At 35.8% G+C, this 14,418-nt stretch overlaps 1 protein-coding gene across 2 annotated transcripts in view; it reads left to right on the forward strand.

Moving 5' to 3' along the window:
* Positions 1 to 14,418, forward strand: part of CARS1 (cysteinyl-tRNA synthetase 1) — a 37,626-nt gene that overhangs the window by 4,555 nt on the left and 18,653 nt on the right. Inside the window, exons 2-12 of one of the 2 annotated variants that reach the window (XM_054199276.1) lie at positions 1,488 to 1,733; positions 4,641 to 4,732; positions 5,467 to 5,555; positions 5,868 to 5,964; positions 6,408 to 6,506; positions 7,354 to 7,503; positions 8,739 to 8,879; positions 9,649 to 9,737; positions 10,919 to 11,040; positions 13,460 to 13,572; positions 14,130 to 14,258. In XM_054199276.1, coding sequence (XP_054055251.1) covers positions 1,488 to 1,733; positions 4,641 to 4,732; positions 5,467 to 5,555; positions 5,868 to 5,964; positions 6,408 to 6,506; positions 7,354 to 7,503; positions 8,739 to 8,879; positions 9,649 to 9,737; positions 10,919 to 11,040; positions 13,460 to 13,572; positions 14,130 to 14,258 — 1,367 coding nt within the window. The remainder of the gene's footprint in view (positions 1 to 1,487; positions 1,734 to 4,640; positions 4,733 to 5,466; positions 5,556 to 5,867; positions 5,965 to 6,407; positions 6,507 to 7,353; positions 7,504 to 8,738; positions 8,880 to 9,648; positions 9,738 to 10,918; positions 11,041 to 13,459; positions 13,573 to 14,129; positions 14,259 to 14,418) is intronic. The other variant, XM_054199277.1, reaches the window with a different exon arrangement.

Consider the following 14,418-nt stretch of genomic DNA (forward strand, 5'->3'; position numbering starts at 1 on the left):
TGCTTTTGTGTATGAATTTTAAGTATCTGTGATCTTTGATGTATTATATTTTTTTAATAACTGATCTTTTTGATAAGTTCTGCTGGTGTGCCACTCTATCTCACTTATACTCAAAAGAGTCAAACACAAACGTACTTGGTATCTAGCTGCCATTTCCCTGTCGTCCTGAATTCCTGTAAAATATTTTAATAATTTGTTTCCATATAGGAAATGAGCTGCTACTAAAGTCTTAACTGATGATACTTGGAAAAACTTTTTGACTCTGCAGTTCCTCACATTCTGTCCTAGCCATCGCTTCCCCATCTCCTTTCATCCTTCCCTTTCCAAGGGCATTGATCTGCAAGCACCTCCAATGCTTTGGCAACTACTTGTGCAGAAGATGTTTGTATTAGTGTAAGAAGCAACACTTGTGGCAGTGGTCTCTGTCAGGGTTTGGGAGCAGGGACATGTGTTCTCATTCTGCCTCTCTCACTTTATTGCACTATGACCTTGACTATGTCTTAAATTACCTTCTTGGCTGACTACCCAAGCAGGATATTGGCTTAATGTTTATACAGTACTTTGAACACGAACGGAGTTACAAATGTTGAATCATTGTAGGAAAATATGAATGTGAGGTTTACCTAAAGTCAGTGCTAGCCCAGATGCCATAACCTGCGCAGTGCTTTGTACCCACTGACTTACACAGGGCTTGCTATTACTGTGAGCATCCCCACCAAGTCACAGAACCCCTCTCTGCTTCCTCCGTGTCCGTGCCTTTGTGAAGATGAGACACAAGTGAACCTGCTTTGCCTGTATACCAAATAAATCATGGAATTAAAAAATTGTGAGGGAGGAGCATGATCTAATATCTTCTCTGTTTGTTTGTGTAGATCTTACTCATTTTAAATATTCACATGGCTGAGGAGAGGAAGTGGTATGGCTGAGGAGAGGAAGTGGTATAGCTAAGTATGGAAATATACAGCAACAGCTTAAGTTTTGAGTTGGAGAGCAAGTAGGAGTAACTGAGCATCATGCTGGGAGCTTGCATGTGGGCACCAGTCCTGCAAAGGTTTAAGGACATGCTCAACTTCAGTAGACATGTTCACAGCCTGTCCACAGCGTAAAAATTAATCATATTTAAGTATTTGCAGGATGAGTGTTTTAGCAGCATGGAAAAGAGTGACTTAGTTTGCTGTGTGTGAAGAATTTTCTCCAATTTCAAGTAGATAATATTTCTTCATGAAAAGGACCTGTGCTTTCGTCCTCATTACTCTTTCTGAAGATGTCTCCAAAAAACTCATCACAGCATGAATACAATTTCCTATCCTGTTGATAGGAAATATATAGTTATTCAGTAGCTTGTATTAAATATATTTTTCTCAAATTTCTTCTCAGTTGCCAGAGCTAATTTAGAGGGGGATATGTATAGTATAAGGATATATTTTGGTCATGGGATCTCCTTCTTCCTTTAACGCTGACCAAATGTCCTGTGCCTCTCTTTACAGCTTCCAGCTACAGTTTTATTCTGAGCATTAGTGAAGAGGAAGCCAGGGTGAAGGCTTTGAACGAGTACCTGAGCACTCGTAGTTATATCCAGGGGTTCACATTTTCACATGCAGATGTGGAGGTATTCAGAAAGTTTTCGGGGCCACCTGTGGACCAGTATATCCATGTTGTCCGGTGGTACAGACACATAGAAGCAATCTATGATGGCAGCAGTGAAAAAAATGAGCCTTGTAAACTTCAAACAAGTGAGTAATATGAAACTGGTGGGCAGGTTATAGACTAGCTGACATTGTACTGGTTTTTATTGCTGAGAATTCCTGGAAATTCCCTTTTGTATCTCTTGCACACTTTAAAAGTTACGCTATTAACTTTTATTCAAGGTTGTGAAATTCTTCTTGCATACAGTTACTGCGTAATTGATAGATTCTGACCTATTTGAATGTGAAAGCTCTTTTTCCGTGTTTCTTTGATTTTAAAATTCCTCAGTGTACGAAATTCGATTATGTGTATTTTCTTTAAAAAGCAAGGTGCTGGATTGTAAAAGAATATGTGGGTTTTGGCTTGTTCCCTAAAATATCAGGATTCGCTCAGTCCACGTTTTTTTCCCTGCAAGGGTAACTAGATAGTTGTTGTATAATATACAAGTTCATAATAAATTAAACTGAATACTGCCTCTTATGGTTGTTACTAACACTGAATTCCAAAAAGAATGTTGGGGTTCGTTTTTAACCCTGGTAATTTAGGCATTGTTGATGATTTGAGGAAATACTAACCGGTTAATCTAGGTCATTGTGTAAGCATGGGTGCTGGCATTTTTGGGAGCTGCATCACTCTCCTGAGTCGTTTTCCAATGAGCTAGACTAATTTAATTGCTTTATAGTGAGGGAGTTGCTTTATATTGCTCAGGGAGTCATGAAATAATTAATAATAATAACACAGAGCTGTTGTATAGTGCTTGCAATACCTACAAATGAATGCATAATGTCTGTCATTTTTCCTGATGGTTGTTGACTAATATTACTCCGGTGCCATCTTCTCACAACCTCTTACCATGTGTTCTCAATTCCTAGCAGACCAGCAGTTAAAATCAGACTGCTACGAGTAGATTCTCTGTATGTGTGTGTGCCTGCATGTGTTTGTGCTGGTTATTGATTTCCTTTCAGCAGTGAAGGGATCTCAGTTGTGCTGCTGGCTCTGATAGCAGATTCAATGCCAGTAACTACAATTTGTCTACAGACTTGCGTGAATCAGGGTGGAGCAATAAGAGAAAAGTTTTCCTGTCCATGAAATCTTTAATATTAAGTCTCTCCTTCTGAAGGGTTATGTCTTGTTATCTTCATGATCTGTACATATGTATCAGAAGTCCTGAAATAGTGTCCTGCACTGTTCCCTATGGAAATGACACATGAATCTGCCACACTTCTTAGAACTTGGATATTTTATCAGTGTTTTTTTGGGTGTATCAGAGAGCTCCAGGAGTGGATTAGAGCAGGTGAACTTCAGTTCAGCCTGGGGGAAGACTGCAGCTGGCAGAGATGTATCTTAAATATGAAGATGTATTTGCCTTTTACTTTGCCCTTGGTGTCCATGTAATGGATATAACGTGACACCTAACTCGCAAGCTGAGAACTTTAGGGTGCAGTATCTGGGTTTTTTCTTATGTTTAGTGTGGTTGTAAGTAAAGAAAGCTTTACAGATCTATCTTTTATTAGACTAACCCACATAGGCTTCTTTCCCTGAGGGGAACGTTAGCCGCAATTAAGCATGCCAGCGTAATCTTTGTAAATCAAAGAGTAAACAAATCCATACCGTGGTATATGGTCTGTGTTATGGATAGACTGCTCTTGAACTTGAGGTATTCTTTACAGGAGTACCTCATACAATTAAATGTTTTGAATAAACATTTAATTTATTTATTTCTGTGAATCCATAACATGGAGATTAAGTGGAGTCCATTTGTGAGACAGGTACTACAGTTAATATCTTTTTTTCTTATTTAGGCAGTTATTCAAAACAGTAAGATGAGGAAAAGGTTAAATTTTTTATACCATGACTGTTTACATTACTTGAAGGTTTTCAGCCAAAATATTCATATGACTATATCGGGGAAACAGAGTTAATGAAGAACACTCTGAGACATAGGATCAGAAAGGCTATTTTGTTGTCAAAACAAATAGTTTCTATTTAAAACAAATATTTTAATTGCAGTTAAAATGCATACCATGAGAATTCCTAAAGACGGTGCTGTGTGTATTAAGCTGGCAACTTTGCTGTATTTTGTAATTTCCTGGTTTGCTTTCATTCCTAGTTAATGCGATAATTAGTTTAACATCATTACAGCTGTAAGCAGCCCTGTGCATAGCAAACTGCAATTCTTCGACAGATGACATACCCATACTTTTGTTTGAAAAAACCCATGAATTTAAAAACTATGTTGCTTCTTAGAAGTTTAAAAGAAAACAAATGCAAGAATACTGTCACTAATATTACCCTGAATTTTATCTACTGTCTTTAATGGCAAAATTTAGCCTCTTGCTGAATTGGAGCATATTTGTGGTAAATGAGTGTGTTCAAAAATGCCTTGTGTACATAGCAACAATGTATGATAAAAAGCTGAAGTTCTTTCTAAACCTTTCCATCTGCCCTCCCTCTCACCCTGAGTACACATACTCTGTCAATATTGGCTCTAGAGAGTAACTCTGGTCTCTGGAGATTTTTTGCAAATTCAGTATGAGATCTGTGATATGCTGTCACAGTAAAATCAGTGGTATTGCAGAAAGCACAGGACTGCCATAACACTTTATTAATAAATTCATTAAATTTCAAAGCTCTTGTTAATGCTTTACCTGAATTGCATGCTCTTGCTTTTTATATCCTCTTCCTTTCTGTTACTTGGATCAAAAGTTAATAGGAATGTCAAGTCAGAGAGTTGAAAATAAACTAGATTGAAATAATTTACATTGTTTTTAGTGGCTTTGTAGAAAGCTCTAATAAAAGTAATTGGTTTATTAGGATTGGAGCTGATTTGTCTAATTAAATGTGTGCTTTTTCTTTTGAAATAGCTTAGTGATGTGAAGGAGAAAATATTATATTGCAAATATGTTTGTGAAAAGTGTCTTTTCAGTTCTCTTTAAAGTATTTTTTTCCCCTAGGTAAAGGCAAGCGTGTACAGCCTCCCTGGTCTCCCCCAGAAGGGACAAAACATTCTAGGCTCTGCCTCTACAACAGCCTGACTCGAAATAAGGTAACTAAATGAAAGAAAAGTGGAGATTTCCATAGAAACACAAGCATAGAAGTCATCAAATGTTTGTTTCTTAAGTGTTTACCCTATCAGTAGACAGGTTTCTAGGTTGTATTTTGCGGAATGTTAACAATCATGTGCTTGTGTCGGTGGAGTGTGTTTGCTGGGCCAGTGTTTTAATATACACAATAAATATGCATATACTACAAGTGTGTGTGTATGTGTATATTGCATAATATATAGTTCCCAATTGTAAGTTATCATCATGGAAAATAGCCAGGGGTTCAGCTGTAATACACATAAGTATAGGCAATGTGAACAGAATAAAATCAGTTTATTTCTCTAGACGTTGTCAGTGTTAAAAAAAAAAAAAAGTCTCACCAATTATATTGTTGTAATATAAACTGGTAAAACTGCGTGATCTTGTTTGAAGGTCTTTTGGGAAAGAGAGGAAATACTAAGAATACTAATGTTATATGGGATGTAGTATCCAAGTATGTGTGAAATGATTGTACTGTGTAACCTTTTTCAATGCAAAAGAAAGCCTGATCTTCCCTTTTAGTGAAGAGTGATGAGCTTTTTTTACAGTAAAACTGGGAGTGGAATAACTATTCTTTTTTTCTTTTTTTGTAATTATAATCCATGTTTTCACATTCTGATCTCCAAATGTGGTGTTACTGGCCTGAGATTGTGTCTTAGAATTTCTTCTGATCACTATACCTTCCCATTCTATTAAGGAAATATTTCAGCCTCAGAATGGAAGAAAGGTCTTGTGGTATTGCTGTGGTCCAACAGTTTATGACGCTTCTCACATGGGACATGCCAGGTACTGCAGTTCCTTATTTTGGTATGGGTAATAACAGTGCCTATTAGAAGCAAAAGACTAATATAAAAAGGTACTTTATTTAGATGAGTGTGTTACTAGAAGATGGTTTCATTAGCCTCAACACTTGAGATTTAAGATTAAAAGCATGTTATAATATTATGTCATTGTGTGATTAAAAACTTAGCAGTAGATGAGGGAAAATTAAAACTTCTGTAAAATTATTGACTCTGAGATTAAAGTAGTTTGTGAATAGAATAGAAATAGACTTGAAGGTGTTCACTAAAAACACCCATATATCTTTTATGTTTTTAGGTCATACATCTCATTTGATATCCTGAGAAGAATCTTGAGGGATTATTTTAAATATGACATTTTCTATTGTATGAATATTACAGATATTGATGATAAGGTAAGGTCTTTTAAAATTGCAATCTAAAATACTGTACTTTGAGCATGGAACTCAGAGAGTCATATGTAATTGCCATTTGATGAGCCAAGGTAAATCTTACACTTATTAACTTTTACACAGTCATTGATTTTTCTCAGTTTTGTAGCATTTTATGGTAGCAAAGCCTGTCTTCTTGTATATAAATGAATGTTGTCATAATGGAGACTAAGCATTTTACAAAGATAACTTATTTTATTTGCCTCTTGTTGAGATAGCTAGTTAACTTTCTTGAGGCAGCTGATTAACTACGTATGGTATGTTTAATTTGTATTACTAAGTGTAATTCTTGTGGCTTGTTAAATTTATAGAGATTCTGAAATGCCTTTGGAATTAACAGATTTTATTTGCACTTCGTAGAACTATGTGTCGCTTCACAAAAATATTTTCATGTTTCTGCTTTGTAGATCATCAAGAGAGCAAGACAAAATTACCTTTTTGAACGGTATAGAGAGAACAAATCATCACCAGATCAGCTACTTGAAGATGTTAAAACTGCCTCAGAGGTAGGTGTGGTATTTAGTCCCTGCTAGTGACTTAGATTCTTACTCAATAATGTAGCAAACATTTAAAAAATACCTCTGACTTTGCTGTCTCCTTACATTTTCTGCTTGTTTCAGTTATTCTATTGAACTGGTACCACACAAATTAGAAATGTTATTGGAACTGCACATCACTTTGTTTTTTCATTGTTTTAGAATTGACAAGAGCTATCCATGTAAAAGGCGTGCCTGATTTTTATGTCAATAGGACTTGTTTGTGAGTGCATGCATATTGTTGTTGGGATATTGGGGGAAAAGGCTCAAAAAGCAATTGGATGTTTGTGTGTTAGAATTCAAACTTCAAAAATAAGCCTTTAAAATAGTTTTTAAACCGTGTTATGTCCATAATCTTTAAAGCTTGTGAGATTTCTCTCTTGTACCATTGACGGCCTTGAAAAGACCAAAAAGTTTCCAAAGCTTTAGGCGTTTTAATAAACTGTATATGCTGGGCTGAAAGGAAGGTGGGAGAAGGTGATTCTCCTGTCATTTTTAGAACTACAGATCACAAACAGATTATCAATTGAATACAGGCCTGTGAATAGGAGGCCTGGAAATTGTCTATCATTGTCTGAAGTACTCTCTAAGCATAGCATTTAATCTCTCTGTGTTTCACACTAAAGCTTCTCCTTTTCAGATTTCTGATAATCAACTGTGTAATTAAGGTGCATAGAAAATGCCACATACATTATGTGGCATAATGTATTATTCATCAGTAGCAAGCTACTACGTGGCTAAGATAAAATATTGTGTATGGAATATAGCAGTACTGTACTGTAAGTTGCTTTCTAATTTTTTTTTTTTTAAATTGTAGCTCTTTTTGGTTAAATTAAATGAGACCACAGACCCAGATAAAAAGCAAATGTTGGAAAGAATTCAAAATGCAGTGAAGTCTGCTTTTGACCCTCTACAAGAAGCTGTGCAAGCAAAACTCCCTGCGGAAGAGATCAACAGACGTCATGAGGTCAGTTTGAGCTCCTTTTTAAATTATGGTTGGCTTATAATTGTGAGGAGTTTTAAAAATAATATTTAGCTTGTAGTAATTCATGAAACATTATGGAAATTTTAACTCATAAGAAGAGGAATGGTGGGCCTGAGGACTTTTTGGTACTTTGCATTCAATACAGGAAATTTGGCCCTTGAATTTGCCTATGTAGTTTTTGGATGCTGTTTTTATCTGTGACTTTTTTTTCCCTCCCACTGTGATAATTACTCAGTTATTTTTACCTTTCCAATGGTGATTTTTCTCTTGCATATATTTAGACTTTCTCTGTGATGTTTTTGTCTTGATGAATTAGTTTCGGTATAAATTACTGAACATGCATTTATGACATTCCAAAACTAGTGGCAGTTTTCTACACAAGTGTTTCTGTCTCTGATCAGAGAAGAAAATACATCCCAAAAAACTATGCTCAGGATAATTTTTATCCAAAGACCATTACATTTAATGACAATAGTTCTGTTGACTTTACTGGGCTTTGGTACTGTCCCAGTAACCAAGTCAGTCAGTATAACTACTGTCTTTTAATAATCGGTTTCCACTTTCATCTTTTCTTGCTTTCAGATTATGTGTGATAATTACTGTAAGAAGCACAGGGTATGTGCTCCATTCTTGAGAAGACTCTCGCTCTTAATTTTCTTTTTTAAAAAAAAGTCCAGCTATTCTAATATCAAGCGCCTTTATAAAAGTGTATACTGACCTAACACAATTTTAAAAATAACTAAAATCTAAGCAATCACACCTTATGGGCTATATCCTATTCTAAAAAAAAAAAAAGTCATCTTTTGATATAAGACTGAAATGTATCTTTGCTGATGTTCAAATTAGTCTTTCAAACACCTTTTAGCAATGTGCCCAGTAAGGCTTCTGTTAGGATTATCCAGTAGTAATGGGAGGGCCAGATGATGTGATATAACTGCAGGTCCCATCTGGTGTTTACAGCGTAAATTCCACGTGCCTATTTAAGTGATTGATATCAAAACAGATATCATTTATCAGTTTATCTTCCTTCCTCTGTTTGTTTCATCCATATTTATGAAGAGCAATATGATAAAAAATTTGGTAGCACAGATTACTCTGTATTCATAGCCAAGTGTCTTTTTCCTCAAGCAAACTTTGCTGTTCAGCATAAGATCTTTGTGCAGAGTTTAAACAGGGCAAGTTTTTGATCAGTTGCACTTACCATTATTGTTTTATAGACACTGTTGGACGAAGCCAAAGATTTGCTGTCTGACTGGTTGGACACAAAATTTGGCAGTCAGGTGACTGACAATTCCATATTCTCAAAGCTCCCCAAATTCTGGGAAGGGGAGTTTCATAAAGATATGGAAGCACTCAATGTAAGTAAACAAACTGTTTTTTGTTCTAAAAGTGTACGTGCCATGGCTCATAATACCCAGAACACAATTTAGCTCCTTAATAGCTTTCAAAACCCTTATATTTCAACCTTATTGATATTTTCTTTAATGGGAACAGGTATCTGTTAAATTAGCACCTGTTCTGTTTCCATCCCAGCGATGTTAAACCCATTGTGCGTGTTACCAGAGCCAGTTAACTGGTGATCAAGTTTGATGTGTGCGCCCCATCCCTTCCCCTTGGTGTAATATCAGCTTGTAATCATAAAGTGATCCAGAAATTTGAGATAGAGTCTGTTAGCTGCGCGAGAGCCCTGCCAACCTTAGCGGTTAGACTGACTACTTACCAGTCTTCAGCCACTAGGAAATTATGTGATGATGACAACCAAGGACAGATTTGTCTGTTACACATGAAATGCCATGTCATCTGCAGTGGTTCAGATCAGTGGAGGTTTATTTATTTACCTGCAAATCGGAGGGACTTATTGCCTGTTCTGTCAGAAGTGCAATAAATGAAAGAGATGACATCTCCTGAAGTAGTTTGTTGTTAATGTTGCCTTAAAGTCTCAGGATAAAATGGCCACAGCACATTGTTTCAGATCAGGAGTCTTAGATTCTACCGTCACTGGCTTTTGAGCCGATTTTTAACCAATGTAGAATATATATATTTAGTCCATATTTGCATATGTGTAAATATTTTTATTTATATATGTGTGTGTGTAAATATATATAAAATTCTATATTTTATTGATAGGTTTTACCTCCAGATGTTTTAACACGGGTTAGTGAATATGTGCCAGAAATTGTAGATTTTGTGAAAAAGATTGTGGATAATGGTTATGGGTAAGTTTGCTACTGGATGCTTTTGTTGTGTACTTATAGCGTATCAGAATTAGAATGATTGCTTTCAACACTTAACTGTGAACTGTTTTCTCTGTTTTCATATGTGATAGTAGTCTTTCCCAGAAGTAGTGTTTCATCAAATAACGAAACTTCAGGTTCCTTTGCAAAAGACCTGTTATTTCTCACTTGATGAAAACGTGCTATACTATACTTCTTATGATGTCTTACAAAGAGAGAAGTTAGATTATTAAATTTGTAGGGTGAAATCCTTGTTCATTAAAATAAATAGCCAAAGTCCCATTCACTTGAACTGTATTTAACTCCTGGCCTTCAGCAAGGGGCGTTTCAAAAATGGATGCCCGAGTAGATGGCTAGAAATCAGTTGTGAATAAAGTAAGTTAAAAAAAAGTAATTATGAACTGTTTTTCTGACATTGTCTAACATTTATGAAAATCAAGCTAATGCTCTAGAAGTTATTAAGTATCATGATAGATTTTCATGTGAAATTTTTGAGTTCTCTTTCTGTTAATAGCCTCAATTTTTTGACAAGTATGTATTTTCGTGGTAAAAGAAGCAAACCTGTGATTCAGACTGCCGTAATCTCTCTTATATGTTCTTCCTTTAAACCTACATTTTAAAATTTTCTAAAAAAAGAAAGTTTTCAGTTCAAAATTGTTTGCACTAAATTATCAGCATTCCTGGTGGTCCTGAAACTTACATTTGTGTCAGAGCTTTTATTGTGGACATACCTTTGTGTCAGATTTTGTTTTTTCTTATTATGGCTGTAGCAGGACAAATTAACAAAGTGAAAGAGGACAAAATGGGCTGTGAAGCAAAGTGATTCATGTCATATTATTGCAAAATATTAAAAGGGACCAGGAGTATTGTAGATATTTCATCTCTTGGGACTGTTATCTGACATCTCACTTCTTAAGAGTTTAACAAAAGATGTCAGTTGTTTTCCCTTTGATTAATTTTATTATGACTTTCAATGATTTGTCTGAAGTCTTTATGGTAGGGCCTTAAAACTTAGTCTCACCTAGGTCAGCTTTACAATACTGAGCAGTACCATACTGTATGTGGTTTCACTAGAGAACTTGAGTTTAAGACAGTGATTTTGGGGATAAAATTCAGTTAAGTCTTGTAGAAGGTTAGCTAAATAATGATCTTTATCTTTTCAGGTATGTGTCCAATGGATCTGTATACTTTGATACTATGAAGTTTGATTGTAGTGAAAAACACTCCTATGCTAAATTGGTTCCTGAAGCTGTAGGTGACCAAAAAGCTCTTCAAGAGGGTGAAGGTAAAAAGGGGAAATAACATTTGCTTAAGCTGCTGAAAAAACTGATGATGCGTTGGTCTCTTCAATTGATGTCACTGACGTTTGGATCAAAGTTACTATCAGATTTGAATGGTTTACCTAATACACTTCCTTTTACCAGTAGATTTCTTTTCCAAAGTTTTGTAGCTTGAGCCAGCACTTTCCTGAAAGTTTTTAATTGGAAAATACCAAGAGACATTATTCATTCTAGGATGTTTTGGGGTTGGTTTGTTTGTTTGGGGTGGTTTTTTGGTCAGAATTATGAATAGCTCAGTCATTTGGCTATGGCCCAGTTATTTGGCTGTTCATCTGGTTCAAGTACAGGGAGCAAAGACTTGAAGCTGGGTCTTCCACATGCCAGGTGAAAGCTCTCCACATCAGTCTGTGGTTATTTCATGACAAATATTTAGGTTTCTATTTCATACTGAGAACTGTTTCTACTTTGTAAACCTTTTCGTGTTGAACTAAATCCAAATATATACTTTTTTGACTCGAGCCATAGCAGAGGAGTAGCTTCAAATGCTCAATAAACTAGACTCATTACTTATCTGCTCCTAAGCTTGTGCAGTTTTAGTAGCAAATCATCTGCAATGTCTATCAGAAGAATATAAAAAGCTTTTTGTATAACACTCATACTGGGTGAAATTAGGGCACTCATACTAGGTGAAACTAGCAATATCTGAGATATGCAGTTTAAAATGGATATGATTTTATAATTTATTATTTTTTTTCTAAATTCAACCCTTAAAACTGAAATCTTGTATGTGAAATAAAAGGTGCTAGCTTAAACCACTGTCTTTGTAAGTGACAAGAATGTATCATTTGCACCACATAACCAGTCACCCTTATTGAATTGTTGTGTCCTTTTGCAAATAGGAACCAATGCTGAGTGATTAATGTAACTAAATGTTGAGGTTTAACCCCAGCCAGCAGCTAGGACCACGAAGCCACTCTCTCATTTCTCCCCATGCTCCCCCCCGACTCTACACTTCCCCCCCAAAAGGTTAGGGAGAAGAGGGACAAAAAGAGGGGGAAGGGAGAAGAACCCAAACCTTGTGGGCTGAGATAAAGGCAGTTTAATAGAACAATAATGGAAAAGGAAAATAGTAGTAATAATAATAATGGTAAAAAAATATATAAGATAAAGTAATACATGACAAGTCACTCTTACCACCAAATGACCGGTTGCTCAGCCTGTCCCAAGCAGTGATGGTGGATTCCTGCCCCTTGGCCAACCCCCATTTACATACTGAGCATGACGTCTATGGTATGCAATATTCTTTTGGCCACCCTGTCCTGTCTATGCTCCCTCTCGGCTTCTATGGGAAACTGAAAAAAGTCCTTGAATAATATAAACATCACCTGGCAACAACTAAAACAATATGCATTATCCACATTCCTTTCATACCAAATCTGAAACACAGCAGCCGCTAGAAAGAAAATTAACTCTGTCCCATTTGAATCCAGGACACTAACCAAGAGTATGCATATGTCAAGTTATTTCTTGTCAGCTTAATGGCTTTTACTCATTTGTGATGATTGTCAGTCATAACCCTGGCAGATAATGTACAGGCAGCAGAAATGCTAAGCTTTGAAAGTTGCAATTAATGTAAATAAAAGCATAATACTTTTGTATTTAAAGTGCATAATGTTAGCTATTCTAAACAATTGAGATTGCAGGTATCTCAACCTGTACATCAAAATTATTGATAAGTTCAGCCTTGACAATTTTGTCTTTAATCTGTCTTGGATTCTTAAGTGGCAGGTGGTATTGTTAGTCCTGGACAGTACTGCAGAAATGGTAAATTCCCTGAGTTTTAAAGATGTTATAATGAGAGTACCACCTAAATTATCATAAGGCACTAACAGCAAATAATGCACAACACATCTGTGATGGTAAAAAAACAGTAAACATACCTATTGAACAACTACCAGCCATTCTGTGCAGCAACTGAGATTAGGAGTAGAAGAAATATTCTATGATCATGTTGTGTGTGCAGATTAAAACAATCCTAGTCTTAATTTGAATCCTTCTAACTTTGGAGTTAATTGATTTCTGCAGTTTTACTTGTCTATGAGTATAAGGTTTTTTGTTTCTATATTTCTTTTTCTGTAACTGCAATATTGGAATTGTGCCTGCAGAGAGAATGTACATGAATCTCATGTCAAAACTTAGAAAGCAGTGCAGCTGATACTTGTTTTCAGATTTCCTGTCAACTAAACATTAATCAAAATCCCAAAGGATTATCAAGATTAATTATTAGGAATTTTGAGGGCTGAGTGTTTTGCTTTTTTATCTGTTTCTTTTTTAATTCACTTGATGTGATGTACAGTGAGGCCAAAAATCAATAATGCTGGTGTTTAAATAAAATGTATTTATTTATGTTTTCTCTTTTCAAAGGTGACCTAAGCATCTCAGCTGATCGCTTAAGTGAGAAGCATTCTCCAAATGACTTTGCTTTGTGGAAATGCTCCAAGCCAGGAGAGCCCTCATGGGATTCTCCATGGGGAAAGGTAAGGACATTATAATCAGGATTTAGATCTTCTACACCTTATTAAATAGCATGTTACACAAATAATTTGCCTCGCCTGATATTAATAATGTGTAGATTATGGGCATCTTGTATTCATTGATAGATTCTGTTGCTATGTTCATTTAATAATTTGGAATGTATATGAGTCTGTCTGTTTGATACTTTTTAAACAGGAGTCTGCATGCAGACTCACAATGGCTGCCACTGGTCATTTGTCCTCTGTTAATCTACAGGCTTTATCTGCAGCAATTTCTATATCCTTTTTTTTCCCTTGTGATCAAAAAAATTAATGTAATTTTAAAAAGAATAATAAGCAGGATAATCAAAGCATCACGGTTGTATATGCCGTGTTTGATCTTTAAATCCAACAGTATACTGTTATGAAGCTGAGACCAAGAATCTTTTTTTTTCTTGGTAACACTGTATCTCATTTCCTCAGGTGTGTAACTGCTTAGGGGTAGGCCAATGAGGCAATGATACATAGGCAGGAGAGGAAGACAATTAACTAGTAGCCAAGTAACGTCTTTTTCTTAACAGGGCCGTCCAGGTTGGCACATTGAATGTTCCGCGATGGCTGGATCCATTCTAGGAGAGTCGATGGATATTCATGGAGGAGGGTTTGATCTCCGATTTCCTCACCATGACAATGAACTGGCACAGTCTGAGGTGAATAAACTGGCCTTCAGTTTCTGCAGTGAAAAAGCAGCATCCTTTGCTTTGACTGCAACTTACACAATACATCAATTAATGTTTAAAACTCTTTGTGTGTTTTGTATAAGCATAACTTTTTGTTCACAGGTTTTTATTCTTAGATTATCCTACTTCA

The sequence above is a fragment of the Rissa tridactyla genome, chromosome 4 (genome assembly GCF_028500815.1).
Source record: "Rissa tridactyla isolate bRisTri1 chromosome 4, bRisTri1.patW.cur.20221130, whole genome shotgun sequence".
NCBI classification, from domain to species: Eukaryota; Metazoa; Chordata; class Aves; order Charadriiformes; family Laridae; genus Rissa; species Rissa tridactyla.